Raw genomic sequence first — 24,132 nt, 5'->3', positions numbered from 1 at the left:
CTGTGTTTGTAGTCCATCCAGGACTTGTGCCAGGACACAGACTGTGATTATTCCCAGGAATCTCACTAAATACTGGTGGATCCAGCAAGGAACACAGTCTAGCAGAGGCACTTGTGGGACTGAGAGGATGGCAAATTGTGGTGGAGGGGCAGGAGGCAGAAAAGTCCCTCTTGGAAACCACAACCTGAATTTAGCTAATCCTCAATACACACAGGGTCCTCCAGCTCCCCCAAATCACCAAACTGACCAGGAGGTAGAAAGCTGTTACTGGACTTAATTTTCCTTCCCATGTGTGCACAAGGCATGACATTAGTGGTTGGGACACCACACTAACCTTCTTAAACCCTAATTATTAAAAGTCATCAATAGGCTCAACAAATTGCAGGACCCCTCCAAACACAAAAACTTGCTCAGCAAATGTCTGCAGAAAATTCTTGCATTCAAGAGTTATGGAAATACCATCATGAGGGAGAAGAGAAAATCACTCCTACAAGCACTGTATCTTTGGCAGTACAGTAAGTAGAGGGGAAACTACAATGACAGAGGAGTGGTGTTATTTCTGATAAGGTAATGAGCTTGTAAAGCAAAGACCTGTTTTCTCTCAAATTATAGTCATTATTCCTACTAAATAACATTAATTGAAATTTATTGGTGATATTCAAGTAATTTTACTCAAATGATCTCAAATTTCAGCCAAACACAGAAAACCTTTTTCTTGAGTCTGTTATGGACTCATGAAAAATCAGCGATGAGCAAGCAAAAAGAGGTATTAGTTACATTTTGATTAGAATGAAAAACAGATGTGTGGTGATTAATCACATTCAAGTTAAGACAAGCCCATCCTGGAACAATGAACACAAGGGTTAGTTCTGGCTCCTTCAATATACCTAAACATGCATCAGGGTACACCTTCATTTTGACATCAGAAGAGATGTATTAGGGCAAGTTCAGATCTTCGTTAACTCCTCAGAAAGTCCAGAGCTAAAATTATAACTCATTTATACTCACAAAATTTTAATATAGGGTCTAGTGAACAGATCTGATGAACAGGCCCTGTGCTGATTACCATGATCACAAAAAATATGAACAAAAACTTTACATGGAAAGGGAGAAACATTTGAGTAGAATGAACAAAGGAGATAAGAGTTACAGCTGTGAAGAAATGACAAAGGAACACCCAATACTTACTGGGTAATAGAGACAGATGAAATTCAATGCAGAGCAGTGTTACATATTTGGTGTGTGTTTTTTTGACTTTGGGTTGTTTGGTTAGGTGTTTCGTGGGTATTTTAGTGAGGTTTTAAATTCATACAAACCCTCATATAGTTATGGCCTTGAATTGAATTTTATCACTCAGAAGCTGCTCAGATGATACAGTTCTGTAGCAACATTGCTCTTTAGCTTCTCCAGAACAAAATTATCTTTGGAATTATTTTTAAAGGAACACAAAGAAGAAAGAATCATTAAAGTACCATTTAAAGAAATTGCGTACTCACATTTTCAATAGTAATTACAAGTGAGACCCTGAGTCTCAAACATTATGCATGCAGCTCTAGCTCTTCCAGTTTTGCTATTAGTCAACTTTGCCACAGTAAGTAAGTGTTGAAATATTTTAAGGAAGCATAACACAGCAAAGACAGTCCAGTTTGCGCTGGAGCCTATTGCACTGGACGCCCAGACCATTCCTAAATACTTTACAGGCCTTTCCCATCCTTTATGGGGATTTCCACTCCTTAAAGAGATAATCTGGTGAGAGTGTGGGAGAATAATTGAGAGAGATAGCCACCAAGCTTTCAGCAGAAGCCTAAAGGTGAATAGCAAACTCCTTTTCCAATATAGCTACAGGGAATAAAATTAAACTTCCAAGTCCAAAAAAAAAAACCAAAAAAACACCCAAAAAAACCCAAACAAACAAAAGCACCTAACCAGAACAAAACCAAACAAAACCAAACAAAACCAACAATCAATTAACAAAAAAGCCAAAAAAGCAAACAAACAAAAAAATCTCTCCCTCACCCAGCTGCAGTTGAATTGTTTGAATTCATGCTTGTGATATTTTATATATAATAAAAGTTTGAAGGGTGTCTCAAATGTAGCTGGGCAGGTTCCCAGAAGAAAAATCCACAGAGGATGGCAAACTTAATAGACACCACCTTGAAGATACCATTTTTGAGTCCCTGAAGCACAAAACTGTCAGAGGATGGAGAACACTCTAGTGAAACATTGTCACTTTTCTTTATATTCTTCACTTCAACAACTCAAACTAGCTGTTGGAAAGAGAAGCAGGATTGGGGAACTGGTCTCGATGAAGCTTTGATCTGATCCAGCAAAGGCCATTTTCTTACACAGCCCATTTGTGAATCACTTAATGATTGCCCATCCTTTTTAAAAGGGAAGATGAAAATCAATCAGAAGTTATCCATTGGGAATTATCCAATTAATGTCTGTAAAATAATTGTGTACTAAAGAAAACAATCACGTTTATAATAAGTGCTTGTAAGCCTATTTTATTTCATCAGACCACAACAGCAAGACCATGCATTCACAACCTTCCTACAAATAACTGCTCCCTGAGGATGCTGGAGTTATTTACCACTACATTATTACCTGCTTAGTTTTTCAAATATGCAAACCTGTGTTGCAAGGGGTGAATACAGTATTATTCTTTCAACTTGGTTCCTAGGGATTACAAAGTGATTTCCCTTTAGAAAACAGAATAAGGTTTTATGCTTTTACCTAGCTTGCTAGCAAGGAATGCTCCCACAGATCCTGCCTGTAAACTGTTTTCTACCTGCACAGCTGTCCCCAGGCAAGAGACACTAAAATTTTTCCTACTGCAAAATGAACACATGAGGTTCAGCTGCAAAAGGGAACACTATTCAGGTTTCGGGAGATGATCAGAGAGAAAGTACACTTAAAGAAAGGCAGCACCTAAAAAAAATAAAAATCCAGGCTGTAATTTTCCGGAGCTGAAAGCAGAGAACCAAGTGTCTCTAACCAGCATTTGTTTTGCAGCTGTCCAGAGGTGTTCATTCATTTTCTCTGAACATAAGCAGCACAATATGGCCTTCCCACTCATGCAGTTCAGAGCAGCCAAACTACCAGGCAGCTACAAAAATCAAGAGAACATGGAACAATAAACATAAGATGGAGAAAACTGTAGTATTCGCTAACACATCTTTAATGAAAGTCTTACAAATCACAACGGAAAAGAAATACCCATTCTCAGAAAAACCCATTTTTCCAAGAAATTTAATCACCTTATATTTGACCAAAACTGTCAAAGAAATGAGTCTGAGAAACATAATCCTAATTACCTCATAAGGGAAAAACTAATCCAGTCACTTTAGCACATGTGAGAAATCCACAGAACATGAACATCACCTTGTCCCCAGTGTGTGTTTGTTCAGGCTGATTAAAACCCCTGAAAGCCACAAGCAAGCTACCTGCTTTTTCAGGCATGAGGCAGTGCTTTGGGAGCCTCACGTTCAGGGGAAGATGCCAAGTTCTCAGTTGCACACACACTTCCCACTGCCCCATGAGAACCATGGGATTACTGGAAAAGCACTAGACCAACAGAAAGAGAGGGATCCAGCTGCTCAGGCCACTGCTTTGGACAGACAAAGGCAGGGGTGAATGCCGAAGGTATTTATACCAATTTACACCGGTCAAAAAACTTCCTTGTAACACTAAAACACTCAACTTCAAATCGGATATGGTGCTCAAAATGACAAACACACATCTGCAAGCAAATGCTCCATCCACAACAGCTACTTTTATTCTGAAATGAGAGGTGGATGTAAGTAAATATAAGAGGTTCCCTGCATAATTCTGATGTTACTTAAACCCAAAGTATGCATGAAAAGAAAGGGTAGGCAGATAGGAATTTGGGCTTTTCAGCCAAACTGTGCTACTGTTTTTCTTCCTGGAGAAAACAAGCTAACCTGATAAGAAGTACTGAGGTTGTAATACATTTCATGTACTATCAAGGAGGTAAGAAAAAAAGAAAAATTAAAAACAATGTTGTTATGCACGTGAACAGCAACAGTACAGACAGATCTGAAGAGGTCACCGGGATGTAGTTGGGTCACTGTAATGCTGGCTGTCCTATCAAGAAGGCAGAATTGACAGGTCTAAGTCACAATTTCACTATCTACCAACAAGACAGGGTAAAAAGGGTGAATGCTGACATGTGCCACAGCCACCCCTGATAAGGTATCTCATTTAGATGCCCAGGGACATTCAGCTGCCCTGAAAACAGATCCCTTGTTTTTTCAGTGGGGAGAAGGCAGGTACAGCTACAGCCCACAAAATTACTCTCTCCTCCTCACGATTCTTTGGAAACACAGAAAAGGTCTTTCCAGCTGAGTCGGCCCTCAGAGGCAGGACAGGCAGCAGGCCGTGTGCGCGGCGCCGGGGCTGCCTGACCGCCTGACACGCACCCATCTGCCAGCAGGAGGCACGGGCAGGCAGCCGCCCCCAGAAACTGCCAGCTGTAGGGCATCAGGCTCGGAGGAGGCAATGCCAGAAAGTTACTCTTTGGCAGCAACAGGAGATAGACAAAATGAAAATAAATTCCCTTTTTAAGCATTTGCAGCTTGGCACATAGCATAGCAGGCTCTGCAACATGGGAAGCTCCTTGCTTCCTCTGAAGGCAGTCATGTCAGAAAGACCAGAGTAAAACTCCTTAACTTTCCTCTTTTCCTGGGAAGGCATGTACCTGCACATTCTGATTCCTGGGAAACTGGCTGGTACAAGTTATCATAAAGCACAATCTCATTTGAGTGCAAGACTGGTTTTCCATAAGGGCAGAATGGACCCACTGTAACACCAAACCACCTCTTGGGGCAAGGGTTTGCCCAGCAAGTCTTGTGCACCAACACTGATAATTTCTGTCTCAGTCTTAGCAAAGCTTTCACTACACATGCAGAGCAGACTCCATCTCCATTTGATTCCATGTGATGGGCCTTAGAGCCAATGAAGCTAACTTACAGCCTGAATCCCTGAATCCTACCCTTACTTTCTTTCCAGTGAAACTTCAGAGGAGTTATTCCAGCAAGTTATTCCAAATTTACATACACAAATTATGTATTAGATTCTGACAAGAACTAGGAAAAATAAATCAGTGCAACTATATTCAGAGCTTGGCAAAGAACCAAACTTCAATAAAAAGGTGCGATCATTCAAGACTGACTATAAGGACTCTGAAGACAGAAACCAGAAATGGGCAATGGACCACATGCATACCTCTCAACCAGGCAATTTGTCTCCCAGATGTGTTCCCTTTATGGTCAATGGAGCAAGAGCAATTCAGGGCAGGACCATAACTGAGATGCTCCGGTGTGCCCTCTGGGCTGGTTCTGCTCCCCATGACAGAGGAGGCCCAGTGGCTGAGGCAGCGGCCAAGCAGCATGCCTGACATCACTGGGAGGCTGACAACAAGAGAAACCCTGGCAGTGCTATAGCAGTAAACCTTCACCTAGAAACAGGTTTTTCCTACATATGTTAAACCAATTTAAGCAATATGAGAAAGAATAACTCTGCCTGACAACGTGAAATAACCTGGAAGCTGAAAAAAAGGCTTGCAAGGATCTTATTGCTTTCCTGACTCAAAGAAATGAGGGAAGATATCCAAATCCATACTGTTTCCTTGTCGCATTTGGAGGATTTTTTGCATTGGAGGGTTCTCTTGAGGCCTGGGTGATCATTTTTTATGAGTTTTTTATTTTATTTTAAAGAGTAAGACGAAAGGTTCTCTGCCTTCACAAAACAGATACAATTGTTCTTTCTGCATAGCACCTGAGGTCTTCCTGTTGAGCTCTTTGTTTTGCTTTTTCCTATTGAGAAATTTAGAAACTGGGAATTTCTGTGTTGGAATTGCTGCCACTTCCTGCCTTCCCAATAAGCATCCCAAGGGGCCAGCTGGAAGCAATACCCAGCACCCCAAGGTAACAGGCAGCTAGTCAAGCAGGTACTACCACAGATGGTCCTTTAGGTCCTGCTAGTTGGTATCAAACTATATGCATTTTAGTGGCTTAAAACAAAAAGATTCAATCTCACAGCTGTTGGGTTAGAAAAACTCCCTAAGTCCTAGTAAAGATCTACAAATGACTGAATGTCAGCCTGAAACACGCACTGTACGGAAGGGAAGACCACACACAACAGCAGCAGTACACAATATAAAACAGGAAGACCCTGGTGACAGCAATGTGCAGACCACTAAGCTCAGGGTGAAAATCCAGGAGACTCAGTCGCTGCTACCAGAGTGTGTTGTCTAGGGGAGCTATAGGTGCTTGTTATTCATCACTTGTACTCTCACCTTGTGTTAAAAGCACAGCATATGCTCACAGCCAGGGCTTCAAGGAGCTGTTCAGAGTATCCTTTTAGCACCCTTTTCCCAGGTTACACCACCCCTGAGAATACTGAAGGAGGACCTGGCTATTCCAGCAAAGATGTAGGGGTGGATTTTATTTGCTCATCCACTCTTTCTGGTTCCAAAGTATTTTTAATGTACTGTGAATTTAAACATATTGGTATTAATAAAAATTACTAAGTTGTAATGCACCGTTGTTGAAGAGAATAACATAGCAGAACTTTCTTGTGAGGGATTTGATAAAGGTTTTCTGATTAGTTACTTATGGTGCTAGACCTTTCATGCAAACATACCCACGTTTTCTTCGGCAAGTTTTTCCTAAGTGCAACACCAAGCATTTCAGCGTAACAACAGGGGGGAAAAAAAAAAGTAAGGAAGCCTCCTGATGTATCTGTGATGCAGTTACAAGGAACCACTCATGCATGCTCTGAGCAGCAAGAAGCGGAAAGGCAGTCACAGGTGGCTGCCATCCTGCCACCATGACTACCACCCTCCCTGCCCAAAACAGCTCATGCAGCCCCCACACATGGCAGAATAAGCCCTATGTTGAGAGGGCTGAGGAAAGCCCCAGCCCCTGGGCACAGGTGAGATCAGTCCCAAGCCTCCTCCCATGCCCAACCAGATGAGAACTCTTCCACACTCTCAGCTTTCTTTATTTCACATAAAGTCAAGGAGAAAGCAAATGTCTCCACAGGCATTTGATTCTGAATAGGCTTTTAAGTGTCCATTGAATCTGAATTTAGGACTATGGGAAGAAGTAAGGAAGACATCCAACATTTATATTTCACTCCCCAGTACAGAAACAAATTAACTGGATATGCCAGTTTTCAGACATTCTGGCCATTAAAGTTCATGTGTAAAACTGTGTATAGCCACAGGGAGAAATAGACCTGCAAAAACGGGACCTTTATTAAGCAAAGAGTTTACCAACATACTCCTCTTCATATTTTAATAGAAAGACCAGAGCTAAATATTTAATGTCTGAAAGGTTAAAAGAAACCTGATCTATAACTTCATACATATCAGACTTATCTCAAACTGCTAAATATGAGTTGACATACTTATGACATCCCACATCCTACAATAGCATGCTGCTGAGCCACAGTAACTGCTGGGGTTCTAAATAAAGAGGTTGTAACTTTACCTCTTCATAGCCTAAATTTTTATGTGCCTTGTTGAGTCATAAGCAGGAAAAGAAAGCCTTTAAGAAGATGTTATCATTATTAAAATAGATGTTGCACATAAAAAACACAAGAAAACCAATCAACCAGCCAACCAAAAACACCACCAAAACCAAACAAACTCTCCCCTCCCCGACCAACAAAACACCCACACCCACAAAAAGGACAGCTCATACTTAAAAACACTTGAAGACATGAAAAGTTGTGAAATAAAGCTAATTGTCCACATTGTATAATATTCCAAATTAAATACTGCCATCTCTCTCTTCCCCTTTTCCAGACAGAGATACCATGATTTCCTCAATTTCATCAAGCTCATACAAGTACAAAAACCATAATGAAAATGAGTGGTGCATCTTCCACCATTCATGATCACATGTGACCATGGCATGTTCTGAGACCAAAACAAGAATTTCATCTAAATGCTTCCAGAGGTACTGTCACAATATTTTTCATAATAGTAAACACTTTATTCTTGAAACTGGGTTGATTTGGTCTATCTCACTTGAGAGTCTTAAAGAAAACAACATATATTACATCAGGGTGCTCTGCCACCTATTTAAATAAAGCTCCTCAATCTTTGAACTATTTCTTTCATGAAAGAAATAAACTGAGAAGCACACAATTTACAAATTAAATCATCTTAATTTCTACAGAAATAAAAGCAGCTGCACATGAAAAAGATGAAAAGAATATAAATGAAAGCGGAATAGAATTGCTGAAGGCAAGGAAAGAACAGTACACACTACTTGAATGCCATGATGAAAACCAACAACAGGGAGCAACTATTTCTTGACTGCTGAATTATGAGATAGTGCATTTATCATTACCTATCATTGTGGGAAGCAAAGTTATTAAACCATACAAAAAATCAGTTGAACAGCATTATGAAACCACATGTATTTTACATCATCCTCCGCAGTGAGATCTTCAAATGGTAACAAAACCTAACCTTCCTTTCACTAAGTATAACGTCTGAAATGACATAGCCTTGGTCTAAACTATGATACTTATATACCTGGCCTTGCAGCAAGTTCACAAAAAGTTGGCAAGTGGCATTTGCTTGAAGCATCATTGATCATGAGTTTGCACATTTTGAGTATGCCATTTTTTAAAGATAATCAGTCTGACAATGTTCAAACATGTATCTCCTGACCTTGCATTTCAATTACATGCACACCTTTTTCTTTTTTAAGCTAATATGAAATAAACCATCATAAGGCATCAAAAGCTTACATGTAATGCCTAATTTTGAAGAGAAGCTTACTTTCTAGCATGATTCCCTGTTTTTTGAACTAACACCCTTCTTCCCTTGTATTACACTACATGAGCAGGTCATGCATCTTGCAACACCTCAGAGAGGATGGAACTACATTTCGCCCAGTTCCATTTCAGCAAAATCAGCAACCCTCGGCCTTCCTTACAAACAAAGCCAAATCAGAAGTTGTGCTGAAAATAACATTACATGAAAACACCAAAATTTCCTATTCGAAACCCACAGCTTTTAAGTAAGTTTCTAATTTTGCTTCCATAGTTTATGTCCTTAATTTTGTTTTACTGTTCTACAGGGTAAAGCTTAAAACATGAGAGTGTGCTGGACTGTTTCAAGAGAACTAATCTGAATCCAATTCACTTGTTTGGTTTATATCTTATATATAGAGCAGGTTTGCATGGAGGCAGGAAACAAATAATTCTGTTCTTTTCCAAGCGTAATACTAACTTATTTGAAGATATTTCTTATGAACTTTTTTCTCCCCTAATTAAGGGCTTGAACATGCTGTACTTCAGTCTACAGCAAAATGAGTTAACAGTCTGAATACAGACCATATGAGGAAGAACTGCATTGTCTGTCAATACAAATACCTATAATGTATGTAGGAAGTGCAAATAGCCAAAAAGGGAAACTATATGAAAACTATCAACAGCTATTGATGTGCTATCAATAACATTGACCTCATTAACATAGATACAACACTTGTTACCATTTTTTTTTATAGGAGTCCATTATAAGCAGCTATAAACTGTTTAAATTGTTGGACAGATTTTTTTTAATCTTCAAGAAGATATGTTTAGATTGCAGTGAAAAAATCCCCTTACAAAAAATGCATTATCAATAGTATGATACTTTTAAAGTCCTTTAAAAAAAAAAATCTGAAACAAGTCCAAATGGACTTCTGTTGGGCAGTGGGAAGTAAAGTATCACACTAATTTACCTTCCTGACTTTATGAGATGGTTTCCTTTATAGTACCACTGAAGATGATTGAGGAAGTTTTGTTGTTGTTATTATTTTGTTTACAAATAGGACTTGTTTTAAATCTCACTGTTCAGAGTCAAAAACAGCGACCATCTTCCTTGCCAATTTTTACATATGGCAAAAACAAAACAAACAAACAAAAAAAAATAGGAAAGTTGTCAGGAAAAAAAAGTCAGAAAGAGGATATGGAAATTCAGATACATTTCACTCAATTTCGGCAACACTTCCCAGTGTGAGTTGAGACAGCTAAGCTTTCACATTTTAAAACAATGCTTCCTGAGACAAGAAAAGCATCCCACTAGCATGCCCCAGAGATGTCCCTTCAAATCTGGAACAAGGCCATCTAATGCAAGAATCAACCATTTCAATATGAAAATGCCACTGCTAGTGGAGACATTACCTGCTCTAAAGTCTCTTGGCTCTTCTTGCTAAAAAGTCTATTTAAGTATCATAACTTAAACCAAATATGCAGGGCCAATCTTGGAAATCTACCCTTGTCTCAAACAACTTCTGAGATCCTGCAGGACTGCCCAGAGCTTTCCCAGTGAGATAACAGAAGGTAAATCACTGGTTATGGGGAAGTACCATGGTTCATACCCACAAAAGAGGCTGACCAAACATGTGCACGACAAGTACAACAGAAATCTAACATTTCAATTTATAGAGGTGTACATTTTTAAAGCAAAACCACAAGTTATTTATATGGATAGATTTTTCATAAAGTAATCTGATCTGGGAACCAGAGGATTTTACTTAGAGCATCTGTGTTCCACATTCTCAGGAAAGAAAATTTAAATAATCCTAAAAGCTGAAAAAGGTATTTTTATCACAGACTTTGCAGCTATTTCACATTTCACTCAAAGAGAGTTGAACCAGATATCTCAAATCACATCTGGATGCAGGCCCCAGTAAGTACTGTGTGCACTGCTCTAACTAGAACTCTAATTATTCTATTAAAAAAGCCTAGCCCTTAAAAAACTCCCCTCGAGTTCTGGCATTTCTTTTCAGGTTTTTTCAATTTGTGTGATGTCAGTTTACATCTAATAAGTATGTTGTTTATTATCTTCATTTAAGTCAGGACTTTTACCAAGTTACAGCAAGAGTCATAGGAAGCGTATCACGATTACAAATCCATAATGCATGCAAGATCCCTGTGTAGCACCATTATATCCATTAATCACAGTCTTTTTGGTCCCAATTATGCTAAGAAGATATTTGATAAAGCAATTTCAACTCACCTCTCTCTCTCTCCTGTTACCATCAGTGCAAAGAAGGCAAAACCACAGCGCTTCCGACAAATTCTCAAGGCACCTCTTTTGTTCCCTTTAAATTAAATCCGAATTGGTTGCACGTTTTACTGAACTGCTAATGCTCTCCACATGTTCCCTCTCTCGGACTGAAAATGTTTTCTATTAGGAATGCCTAGCACTGAACATAAAACTGTAAAATGTCCTTCAAACAACCCAAAATTCCTCTCTTTCTTTGGAATGTATCACTACTTGCCCAAATGAACAGCTCAAAGTCCTACAATTAAGCTGCCTTTAGGAAAGCTTTTTAGTAAGACTCCTTTTCTTAGTGTGTTCAGAAACACCCTTATCAAAAGCAAGTTGTTTATTTTAAAATCCATTAAGTTATTTCCTCTTAAATAAAAAGCACCAAGGATTTGAAGTGTGAGCTAGAGGAACTTCAAATTGTCCACGGCCATGAAAAACCTACTCCAGCACTCAGCAAATGCACAAATTTCAGAAGGATGAAATGAGGTAATGATATTTGCAGGGAGAAGCTTCTCATATGAGACAGTACCAAGAACATGGGTTGTAGGCTCAAGCTTAACTTTGTTCTCAGAGAATGAAATGCAACATGGTTTCACATTTCTTTAACCATAACAACACTGACTTTTCAATGCTTCAATGCTCTTATGAGGAAAAACCACAGGTTTTCCCCCTTTCAGTCCATGTATCTCAACTTTTCTGCAACAGAGGGCCAGGTAAAGTTACAGACTCAAGACAAGAGTTTATCTCTTTGAAAGCGGAGTGGTTCCACTCCAGAGGAACTTGTCCCTCCATGTGCTTGAGGTGCAAGTCGTGCCAGAAGGTTCAAGAGACGCACAAATAGTTGTAGAATCTAATCATATCTGCTCTAACACACGCAGCAAGTCCACATAATGGATAACAGAAGGAAAAACTGTACATGGAAAAAAGGACTAGGTGCATAGTTCAGCTATTACAGGACAAATAAAAGCAGATGGCTTCTACTAGCCCCCTGGTTACAGCCAGCTTACAGCTTCCCTCAGGTATCCCAAAACAATACATGCTCAAGAAAATATTTATGGCTACATTTCACAAACTATATTAAGAGCAAGGGGATATCAAAAAGATAATCCCAAGAGCACTGTGGAAAGGCTGAGTTATTGGTGCTAACACTGCTGGTTAACACAGATGCCCCGACAGTAGGGGCTAGAAAGAGCCGCTGTGCAGCGCGGCAGCACTGGTGTCCCAGAGTTGGGAATAATCCACTGTGGAGGTAACTCTGCATCTACTCACATGCAAGAGCCAATAAAACAGGATTCTAAAATGGCTATAACAACTTATACCAAAGCTGTATTATACATTTTGCAAGACTCTTGCAATAATATGCTTGCACTCTGTTTAGGGCCCTCACTGGATCAAGCTATGAAATGCAATATACACAAATATCCATGCAAATTATTTTTAATCTACTGGCAGATAAAAGAAAACTTCGCACAAATATAGGAGAGAGATCTAACCATACAAAAAGTGTAATTTTATAAAGCACAAGCATTTAAATAACCAACTGGGGGTCCTGGGTGTGTGTTTTGGTTGGTTTTGTTTGTTTGGCTTGGGGTTTTGGGGGATTTTTTAATAATAAACTGACACAAAAAGGTAGTAAAATTTAAAATACTCCTTGCAACATTCGCTAACCTTCCAAGCCACAGTATTCTAAGTAATCCCAGGTCAATACATTCACTCAGAATCATATCAACTTTTGTTATTTGCATTCTTCTTGTATTACATTGTATTAACAACTGAAGCTTACAGCAAACTTCTTTTGGCAGAATCATTCTAAGTCATTGTCATGGATCCCTGTCCAAACATCATTCTCAGCACTGATTGCAACACTCCTGATTTAACATCACAGGAATAAGCATTTTAGAAGAGGACATAGGGGCTCTCTTGGGCTAAATACAGGATCCAGATATATGAGAGCAAATGTTGCCTTTTCTCTCAGAGATCACACCAGATTTTGAGAAAAAAAGCCATGAAGCAATGAACAAACAAAGGAAGCAGGAGCCACAAACAGAGTTGGCCAACCAAGGACCTAATGGTTAAACAGAGTCCTTCTGCAGAAAAAGTGGAGCTGGTAAAGATCTTTAAAACTTCACTGTCATCATGTTGCTCTGACTACAACCTTCCATTTAGCTTCAGGAGTTAAAACTTTTGACATTGTTGGCATTCACTTTCTATAGTTACATTCTCATTTACATTAGACTTTATCAAGGCTTCAGCTGAGCCCTGTAATTGTTTAATATATACAAACTAAAATAATGTTAAGACACAATAAATACAAAGTCATATGGCTGCCAAAAATACTAAAAAAACTTTTCCCACAAGGGTAGTAACTCATAATAAATGTGATTTGAATAAAAGGTCAAATTCAAAAGCTTGTGGGAAAAAAACCCTGCAGTTGACACTATCTGATTTAAGGAGCACTCAGAGTCCAGAAGGCCAATCATGTTCTGGATTCCATCAAAAGTATGGCCAGAAGGCTGAGTGAGGGGCTTCTGTCCCTCTATTCTGCTATTTTGAGATCCCAGATGGAGCTCTGCATCCAGCTCTGGAATCCCCAGCACCGGAAGGACATGGACCCGGCAAAACAGGTCTGCAGGGCACAAAGATGCTCCAGCCCTCAGGTCACCTCTCCTGTGAAGGCTGAGAGAACTGGGACTCGTGAGCCTGGAGAAGACAAGGCTTCAAGGAGACCTTATAGCTGCCTTGCAATAATCAAAGGGGTCTTTTAAAAAATAAGAGTCACTTTATATATGGGTGACTAGTGATAGGACAAAAGGCAATAGTTTTTAACTGAGAGACAGCAGATTTAAATTAGAATTTAAGAAGAAATTCTTTACCGTGAGAGTGCTGAGAGACTGGAACAGGATGCCCAGAGAAGCGGTAGAGGCCCCATCACTGGAAGTGCTGGAGGTCAGCTTGGATGAGGCCCTGAGCAAGCTGTTCTAGTGGGTGGCATCACTGCCCATGGCAGGGAGTTAGAACTAAATGACTTTTAGTCATTAGGTTCGAACTAAATGATTTTTGGGTTCCTTCCAACACTCTCTATTCTGTGATTTTATGATTCCTCCACTAAGGTCTTTGGACATCAACAAGTACAAAAATACATCTATAATTTTCAATTAGTTACATTCTCTGAAGAGAACTGTTTTCAGGAATGTTCTTTTGATGTAAAGAAACATTCTAAATATTGAAGTTTATATTAAAACCACTTAAAAGTATAAGCCATTAATTAAACCTGATAATTTAATCAGGATTAAGGCAAAATGGGAGAATAGAGTAATGTTTAAAAGAAAATTTATTCCTTCATGCTGAAAGTCCTTAATGTGTAGGTAAGAAAATAACTGAAATTGAGAGCTGAAAGAAAGGAGAAAGTAATAATGCATTAAATTAAGGTACTTAACAGGGACTTGTATTTAACAGAGTAGAATATACCAAAACTTCTGCACTCAAGTTATTAGGTATTATTCCTTCCCTGCTCTGCTTGAAACCAAAAATCCTACCCAACTTGACATGAGACTTGCTAAGTCTTCCCAGGTCTCAAAAATATCAGTAGTAGTAGATGTAGTCAATACATCCTCTGACACTGAAGCCCAAAGAATTCTCCAGAGATCTGAAGTCACTAACGATGGAAAACTTTATCTGGACATCTGAACATAAACACTTCTGTTATTTCCCAGAATTTAAAAGTACAATGATTTAGGAAGAAGGAAAAAAATAGTGATCCAGCTTCAAAATGAGAGAGTTTATGGCAGGAGAGCTATTTCTTTACACCTATCAGGTCTTAAGAAGAAAGTAAAACTCTAATTACAAAGACGACAGGAGGCTCTGCAGAAAGGTCACTACACAACAAACCACACCTTCTCAGAAGGCAGCCGTAGCTACCTGTTGGGGACTTTGCAGAGTCAGTAACATTGCTAACCACAATTCTTTCTGTGGAGACAGTGAAGGCTGAAAGAAAACACCCAAAGCGTGACAGTTTTACTCCATGTAACATCATCTCAGATTCCTCTAGCTCCTGACTTCTCCTCCAAATATGTAACATATCTTTTAACATCTAAACCTAATACTTGCATTTCAAAAGAGACTTAACAGGCAGCTGATGTGCACACACACACCAGCAGTACCCACTGTGCCAGTGAAATAGCCCTCTTATTCTGTGACAGGTCTGACTGCCAGGCACAGCTCTGCAAACAGTGCCAGTATTAAGAAACACAGAATGTTCCCTGACTCGTTCAAACTATCCCATACCAAAAAAATAAGACAAACTCGATATGAAAAGAAATGAAAAAGAAAATAAGAGAAAAGAAACTACATTACATCAAGCTAGGGGCTGAAACAAAACCTTACCCCAAAAATCTAAACTTCAGCAGGGGGGATGGAAATTAGATCCAGAACTTGCATTTGGCTTTTCTGACTATAATTAACCAAGCCAAAAGCCCATATCCAAACACACCTCTTCTCTAGGAGTTTGAAATCTGGACTCAAGTTTTGCAGCCTGGCTTCCTCTGTACTCACTGCTGAATGCATCACTGCCGCCAGAGAGCAACAGCACCTGACAGGGGATTACACTTTCATACAGGAACAATTAAGATACATGCACAGTAATATGGCTAATTGCCCACAGTAAGCTTGAATGAAAACAGATAACAACAATGCAACCACACGTCGACACTCAGAACCTTATGTGCTCCAATTCCTCGACGGCTGCACTCTGGAGAAAAAAAAATTACATGAAAATTCTTTTTATAAAACCTCAGTCCGGGAAACTTATCAAATCTTGTCTTGCTGTACTGGTCTGTTTTGCCAAATATACTTCCAGACCTAGCAAGAACAATCTTCTACAAGCTGTTCTTAATTTCACTCACATTTATAAAATCAGTTTATACTTTGCATCATCTCTGTTCCTTCTCTAACACTTAACACGTATGCTTGCTCTACTGCTCTTCCTCAAGTCAATGGCAGTAGAGGAGAAACTGTTCCTGCACAAGGCAGCCTAGAGATTGTTCTCAATGAGAGGTATTTGTGGAATTCTGTAGGTTGCTTATACTCAGTTCAAATTCTCAGAAATGCCATTTCATAACATATCCTGGGGGCAGGGGAAAAGGTTTAGCTGTATTTAAAGCCTGAATCCCTCCAAAGTCACTGTAGAAATGACACAAAACTTTGACTTTCTCCTCTTCTTTTAAGGAAGATATATTTCAAGGCTTCAGCTATGATATCTTGAACCAAGACCAACAAGTTAAACATATTACACTGTTGAATCTACTATGGTGAAGCGGAAAACAACTGTGGCACAGACACACAGGATTTCTAATTTTTTTTTTTGTTTTAAACCAGCCACCCATAGAATTTGTCATACTGTCACCACGACATGAGCATTAGATTTGCCACTGACACTCAAACATTCTGCTCTGTAGCATGCTGGAGAACACATTAACACCATCCCAGACCTTTCATAGAGAACATATTAACACCATCAGCCTCCTTTCATGGAACCTTAAAGCTCTTCTGACATACACATTATGACTTTCATTGGACTTTTCCTTGTGACAGCATTACTTTAACCAGGGTTTTTAAGACAGTGACACTGTGATAATGACAAACATGCAGCCAAGATCTGCAAGATGTGAAATAATAAACTTTATATGCTATTAAAATATAGCAGATAGCTGTCAGCCAACAATTCTTCAGATCCCATTCCCAATCCAGAACACAGTCTTTTTCAGGTGCACACAAAGGCTGTGACAAGACAGACAACTGAAGATTCTTCAAAGAATCACCCAACCATCTGACATCACTGTCAAATGCTGTACTTCCCAGTGATATTTAACATGCTTTAAGGGTAGTGTAGTTAATACAACCTAATAGCAGCATGCAACAAACAAAATAATAAAGTCAATTTATTGGCCATTACTGTCAATTTGGAACACAGCCAAGTCCGATTCATACTCCCCAGATTTGCTTCTTGGAAATCAATTCTGTTTATTTGTTCTCTTTCAGACATGTGGAACTTAACTTACCAATGCAGGCATGGACTCTCACTGAGAGCTGGGTCCTCAGAATTATGCTGTGCTTCTTGCCCCTCCTAAAATGAGAAGAAAAGTATGTAAAGGTATAGTGAGGAAGAAGAGGAACTGCAAACAAACAAGTCAAGTTGAGCCTAGGAAAAAAAGGGTGGAAGGGAAGACATTAGAAATTTTGTCTTTGTTTCTCATAATCGATTTCAATTTTAATTTGCAATAAATTAATATTCCTCATCAAGACTGTTTTGACTATGATAGCAATGGTTAAGGGATTGCTCCATCTTTATCTCAAACAACAAGTTTTCTTATCCTATTTTCCCTCCCTTTTGCTGAGGACAGGGAGAGAGAGAAGAGCTGGGCAGCTATCTGGAGAATTGCCAAGGACAGCCCACCACAATGAAAACAGTTAGAGAAGTATCAAGTGATGACTGCACATTTTAGTTTTCACAGAAATACTTTAATGCTAAGCATAATTAAGCATTAAAAGAAAATCCAAGGTTAAACAAATCATTCACACTTTCACAGATCTGCCTGCCTATGTAGCCTAATGCATTTTTAAAGCACAAAAGTAGCTATGTTTTTCATGTAAAGAGGCAAAACTGAGGTCCTTTTCCACTCTGACTCTCAGTTCCATATCAGGCTTAAATGGAATGACTATTTTAATTAGCTGCTAAATACCTCATTTGGTTTTCACTCAATTTACCTTTAGTTGCATTTCTTCAACCTGGACAAGAGCACAGTACTTGATTTCTAGGTGCTACATCTGCACACTGACATGAGGGCACCAACAGCACCTTGTCTCGGCATCCAACCCATTCACCTGATGGAAGGTGGGAGAGTAAGAAAAGCCAAGTGTCTTTTATGCTTGTAGAGCATTGTACTCTCCCTCTTTTTTCTGAAACTAAAAAGGCAATTCCTGGACAAGTGGCTCTAGGTGGCCCAGATGACCTCCAGAGGTCCCTTCCTACTCAGCCATTCCGTGATTCAGTGAATTTCTTGTGGGAAAACACTCATGAGGACACACTGTTTTTAGAATGAAGCTTAGTTGTCATGCGAACTGTAGACCCAATTCAACATACAAGTTAGAGCACAAACCAGCACAACCTTTCTCAGTTACATATTTTGCTACCCTGCTGAGAGGATTCAGGCCCAAACCCTTTACACAGACACCCAGCAGAATCTTATGCAGTTTTCTAGTAATAACAGAAGTTCTTCCCAACCTTATGGTTTTCCTGCCCACAGTTAATTTGCAGAACAAACTATTTTTCATGAAAATACTAAGGAAAAATTTTTATTATACTTCTCAGAAAGATTTTCAGGGGAGGAAAGGAAGGAAAGTAGTGACAGGTATTTTCAGAAAAATATTGCCCTTCGGAAAATATAGGGGAAAACAAAGAAAAGTAAGGATCTGATAAAAGGTGATTAATGTTGACCTGTGTACCTGCTAATAGAGGACTTTATTTCAGTTTCAGTAATCTATTTTTCTATAGAATAAAAAAAAAAAAGTTAAACAGAGGGCTTTTTTAAAAAATAGCAAAACCAAAAAACTTTAATCAAAATTACTCTTTAAAGGATCCGTTTGGACATCATTAGTGGGCAAAGTGTCACCTTTCTCTTAATAACTTGAAGTGCCAAGTAGCACATGCTATTGCCCCACAAAAGCAGGCTGTAGTTCAGACTGTGAAATTCCCTAGAGCAGTTCCAGGTTTAGGACTGACTCTCTGTCCACCTAAATGCCTCCTTTTGTACTGATAGGACACAGTCTTTGCCTGCGTTCATATTCTGCAGATTTTTAATAGCTGCTCCTCCCCACAGGAATGCCAGGATTACTCCAGAATATTGAATTTGCCAAGTTAGTGAAGAACTTTTGATGAAACTTCTTGCCCTTCACAACGTCTGATTCTGTACAAAAGCTGCTTCTCTTGATCTCCCTTCTTTCATGGACTTGTTGACGCACCTGACATATACAACTCCTCCAAGATAAAATCAGAAAATGGAAGAAATGAGTCAAGATTGTTCATTTCAAAACTGTAAAAGGATAGCCCAGAATTAGCAAAGAAAAAGGAAGTCTATATATTCAGACATATTATTTTTCCCATTCTGAAAAACTGTTCAAGTAAAAGAAACTGAGAAATCAGCACCATGTTAAGGTCTGTAGAGATTCAGACCCATTACAATTGAATAGAGTTTTTCCCTCCTTTTCTCAAAATCCAATGCACAATGTTTCACAGTATAAACAAGGCCTTTATTTTTTTGGTAGTTCTCCAAGCTTCAAAAGTGATGCTACTTCCTCCTCAACCTCACCTCCTTACAAAGACCCCTGAAAACTTAAAGCAAAACCTAGAGCAAGCTCTCTTCTGCAGGCTCTGTTCTACACTATCATTGCAACTCCCAGGACAGAAAATTCTCACACACGCAAACATTAATTTTTATCTCCCACTGGAGTTGCCCTGGCAATTTTTCCAGCCTACCAAAATCAGTATGATTCAAGCCCCAGAAATTACAAAGATGAAGACTCACTTGTGATGCTGTATTTCCCCCCTTCCCCCCAGGCCACACCATGATCATCACCACAGAGGCATTTTGTGTGGTTTAGGCATACTAGATTTACCACAGAGCAGCTAATTCTAATAAGACCAGTCACATGTAAAATATTAGAAATTACGCAATTTCCTGATGAATACTTTTGACTATCATGCAATATGAATAACACTTTTGCAAAATGAAGATCACCTCTGAAAATTACTGCATCCGTGATTCTACACATAACAGTTTCCTGGAAAGCATATCATAATAATAAATTCAAAAAAAAAAAAAAAAAAAGGCTAACTTGAAATCCATCCATGATTTTACAGACACATGAACTACTGGCCAAATATTATTAGAAAGAATGCCTGTAGGCAAGCTTGCCATGATATCAGGACAGGGAAGGGGGGTACCACAGGACAGACAAGCCATTTGAATTAAAAACAATGTAGGTTCAAAAATACACAGAAGACTATTTCCAACAAAAAAGGTCCATTTATTCCAAACAAAGTCTAGACATGTAACAAAGTTCATAATCTACTCTTAACTAAGGCTTATCTTTTTATTGATATGTCTTTAAAAAAAAAGTTTCAGTGAGTGCAGTTGGCTACTGTTTATTAAAAAAAAATCCAGTAAGTATTTAAGAGAGTTAATGTAATAACTGAAATTTAGCAATAGAAGAGTACGTAAATTTCACATACTGTCCTGAAATAGCATTCTGCTGACCTGTATTGAGATCAGAATCATTATTGCTGTAAGATTAACTTCTAATCTTTGGAGTTACCAAGACACAAAACTTGTTCTATATTCAATTTCTCTAATAAATTAAAGTAAATGCCAACAGTTCACTGAGGGCCTGTCTTATCGAATATAAATGTTTTATTTTGTCATTGTTTTTAGACCACGTTACAAATAGTTTCCCTCAATTATACGTTTTCAAGTCTTGATTTAAGTGACATTTTGAAAATAGTACCTCAATTGACAGTCTTAAACAGTTACTTGTTTTGAAGCAAAGCCTATGTCTGAGCTAAGCAATCCTTTGACCAGATGAAATATACTAAGAATTTCATTAGGGATACAGAAAGGAAAAAGCATTAACAAAGTAATAATCATTTACCACTAAAATCACACATTAAAAGAAACAAACAAACACTCTTCTCTTAATGTTTCAAGGACACTTTGAAAGGAAATTTTAAGAGAGTTTATTTTATTAAGACATGACATCTTTCTTCTCAGACCTACACTAACGACCTGCTGGAATGAAAAATGGGACTTTTATGTAAATATCTAATAAGGATTCATTAAGGTTATTAGCAAGACAGACCACAATCATTGCTTGACAAAGCTCATCTTTGTAAAATAGGAGAATAGATCAATTAACATACAATTTCTATTTCAGTGTTTCTTTCAGGAAGCAACTATTCAGACTTCCTAATATTCTTCCAAAGGGCTAGATATTTCAATTTAAAAAAATTAGCTTCAAAAAATCCCTAGATTCTGAAAATGCATTATTTTATCATTTAAAACCGAAGTAGAAAAATCACTTTTCTAACTTTCTTAATGATTGTTTAATAACTTAATGAAGAAAATTCATTAGATTAAAGGTGTTAATTCTACAAAAGGCCACGCTATGTCCTTCTGGGCTCCTCCTGTTCTGCTTTCTACACAATACTTGACAACCATTGACAAAGCTACAGTTGTATAGCACAGCAGCAGACAAACTGCAATGGTTTTAATGACACTCTATAGTTGCACAGACAAGTAAACTTACTATTCGTCATTGTATTTGCTCAAAAAATAAAATCTGTTGCAGACATCTCGATCATGAAAAGGCCTTCATAAGCAGAAGCTGTACAATGCTGTTAGAAGCCATGATTTTAAGCTCACCAACCTTCTGGATCTTTTCAGTTAATGTAGAGTGTTCAATCTCTGCTCTTAACCAGGGTCTGTACACTCTTCTATTTCAGAAATATTTAAAGTATTTAAAAAAACATTATCCCATAAAGGCAAACTTGAATTTTAATCTTTCATGCAGTGCTACACACATAGCAACGCAGCAACTAAGAGTGATGCACCTTTTTGGGGTAACTCTGATTTTTTGGGACTTTTTAAAAATAAATAAACAGATTATAATAGGTAACTTTATCCTACCCTCAGAGCAATTTTCAAGTAGCATATTCCCATGACTCTCATTGTACGCTGTTCCAAGCAGGGATTTCATCCATTAAGATTAGTGTTATCAGTCAGTTGTAGACACCAATAATTCTTGATGATAACTCAGAGAGAAAAATCATTTGCTGTGCTAGAAAGTACAATTATGCAAAACCTTTGAGAATTACAAAGTAGCTTGTTTGTGCACATAGAAGTTTGGATATTTAATGAGTGTCCTTTCCCTCATATCCCAGTCAATATTCTGGAAATACAGCCTAGATATGGTGGAAAATGAATACTAGACGTTTCAATTCAAACAGACAATAACAGTAAAGGGATTGTAAGAATGGGGGTCCAGAGGACAGACCTTACCTTTCCCCCTGCACTGGGCTAACAGCACAGCTGAGGCCCCTCCTCACCCTACTTTAGAGGAGCACTGTAAAGAGCAAGTGGTTCCCAGCGGCAGCCTGCTTTTAACTTGTGGAATACACAAAACCTACAGGTTTGCCCTCCTAAGTTTAACCAAATCAAGGAAAATAAAATCATATACTGGAAAACAGTATAGGTACCTTGTATTTTCATTATTTGTTATTAGATGGGAAGGTTTGCTGCTCCCCTAGCCTCCAGCTCTCCCCATATTTAGTTTTCCACACTGCTATGAAGTGCAGTATCAGTCAATCACTCACAGGAAGGCCAAATCTGAACCAGAGGGAATGAGATGATCCAGGCACACATTTACCTGACACCAAGGCTCTCTTGAAATAACCAGATGATTTTTTCATTACCCTTCAGAACCACTACCAAAGCAAACACATCAGGTTACTGAACCCAGCTAAACTAACACCATGAGCTGGTGCCCGTTTATCCCAAAGAAGACAGATGCTGGATGGAAAACTAACTTCAACCTGATAACACAAACTATTTCCAGACTTGGACAGCATTTAACATCAGCCTAACCTGACAATTTACCCTATAACAATTCTGTAGCTAATTCTGCCTGATGTAACAATCTAAGCATTATGAAAACCTATCTAGCACAGATGCTGCTTTCAAAATACACATGCACAACACATGCTTCACATTTTGTTACAGCTTCTCATAGCACTCAGGTTTCTTTGTGGGCTATTAACCATCTCCAATAATCACATCCATGTTTTCCAACAGAAGTAGCTTAATGAGAACAGCATCCAGCAACTCTTGAGCTCAACAAAGAATCACTGATGCCCACAAAAGAAACCTAGGCTACAGTACACCATCGGAAGCAAACACATGGCAAGAGACTTGCTCTAGAGTGCATTACTTTTGCAAATGGCTTCTGCTTTTTCATTTTAGAACCCATCCATTTCCATCTTCACTCGCACACTCCGTTTAGGGAGTGGAAAATGCTTCTGCAATGGGTTATTGCCTCACAGTTACTTCAGTTTAAGATACTCCACAGCAGCAATGGAAAACAAACTGTTCCTTGTTGAATGCATAAAGGATGAAATTTTTGCCAGAGTTCAAGCAATTGAGTCTATCGGGTTTTCCCTGAAAAAAATCTGCAAGCCAGCACACACACACAATAAGGAAAGTGTTTTTTAACCTGCTATTAATCAGACAGCACAAATCCTAGGCTTTGATTTCAAAGCTGTTAAGATACAGTTTGACTGCCATTCCACTATGATATGCTTCTCCAGTCAACTGCAGATTCAAGAGATGGAAAAAAAAATTCTGACACTTCAAAAAAAAAGGTTGTATAAGAGCCAAGTCTTTTTAAAGTGAGAGAGTGCACATGTGCATGGAGAGTGGAATTAAGAATCTCCCTGAAACTCATCCGAAAATCTTATCCAAGCAAGCAACCTTTTTGAAGTTCTTAGGTGATTATTATCCAAACGTCATGTTTAAGGTCATGTTATTGCCATTGAATAATGGAAGCAGAGGAGCTCAGGAAATAATATCAATAATTAAAAAGAAGTCTTTTACATGCTAATACCCTTCAAATGGATGACAGCATTAGCAACCTATTCTGGTACCTGACAGGCTGTATGAGGCAAACACACACACTCATCCTCACAGGAAGTAAGCCAGTGGGCTTTTCTCTCTTACCTCATTTTTTCCATCTAAAAAATTAGTGTGAAGTCAGAACGTGTCTACATCCTGTTCGTGTAATACATTTGCAAGTTATCTAATTATTTTGCAGAGTGGTTTTATTCATAGCATTCCTGCATCATGACAAATTTACTAAAGTAACAATCATTTGACAAAAATAAACAGATAGTAACCATTCCTGTCTGTTCAGTCTGCATTAAAAAAAAAAAAACAAAAAAACAAAAA

General features: G+C 38.6%; 1 protein-coding gene across 10 annotated transcripts in view; it reads right to left on the bottom strand.

The window, feature by feature from the left end:
- The window catches only part of FHOD3 (formin homology 2 domain containing 3), a 378,395-nt gene that overhangs the window by 304,837 nt on the left and 49,426 nt on the right, over positions 1-24,132 (bottom strand). For all 10 annotated transcript variants that reach the window (XM_064705593.1, XM_064705583.1, XM_064705585.1 and 7 more), the window contains exon 3: positions 17,140-17,204. In XM_064705593.1, the coding sequence (XP_064561663.1) occupies positions 17,140-17,204 (65 nt within the window). The remainder of the gene's footprint in view (positions 1-17,139; positions 17,205-24,132) is intronic.

This window comes from Zonotrichia leucophrys, chromosome 2, assembly GCF_028769735.1.
Source record: "Zonotrichia leucophrys gambelii isolate GWCS_2022_RI chromosome 2, RI_Zleu_2.0, whole genome shotgun sequence".
In the NCBI taxonomy this organism is placed as follows: domain Eukaryota; kingdom Metazoa; phylum Chordata; class Aves; order Passeriformes; family Passerellidae; genus Zonotrichia; species Zonotrichia leucophrys.
Note: the sequence above shows the minus strand (reverse complement) of the source record. Positions and strands in the feature narration are given on the sequence as shown.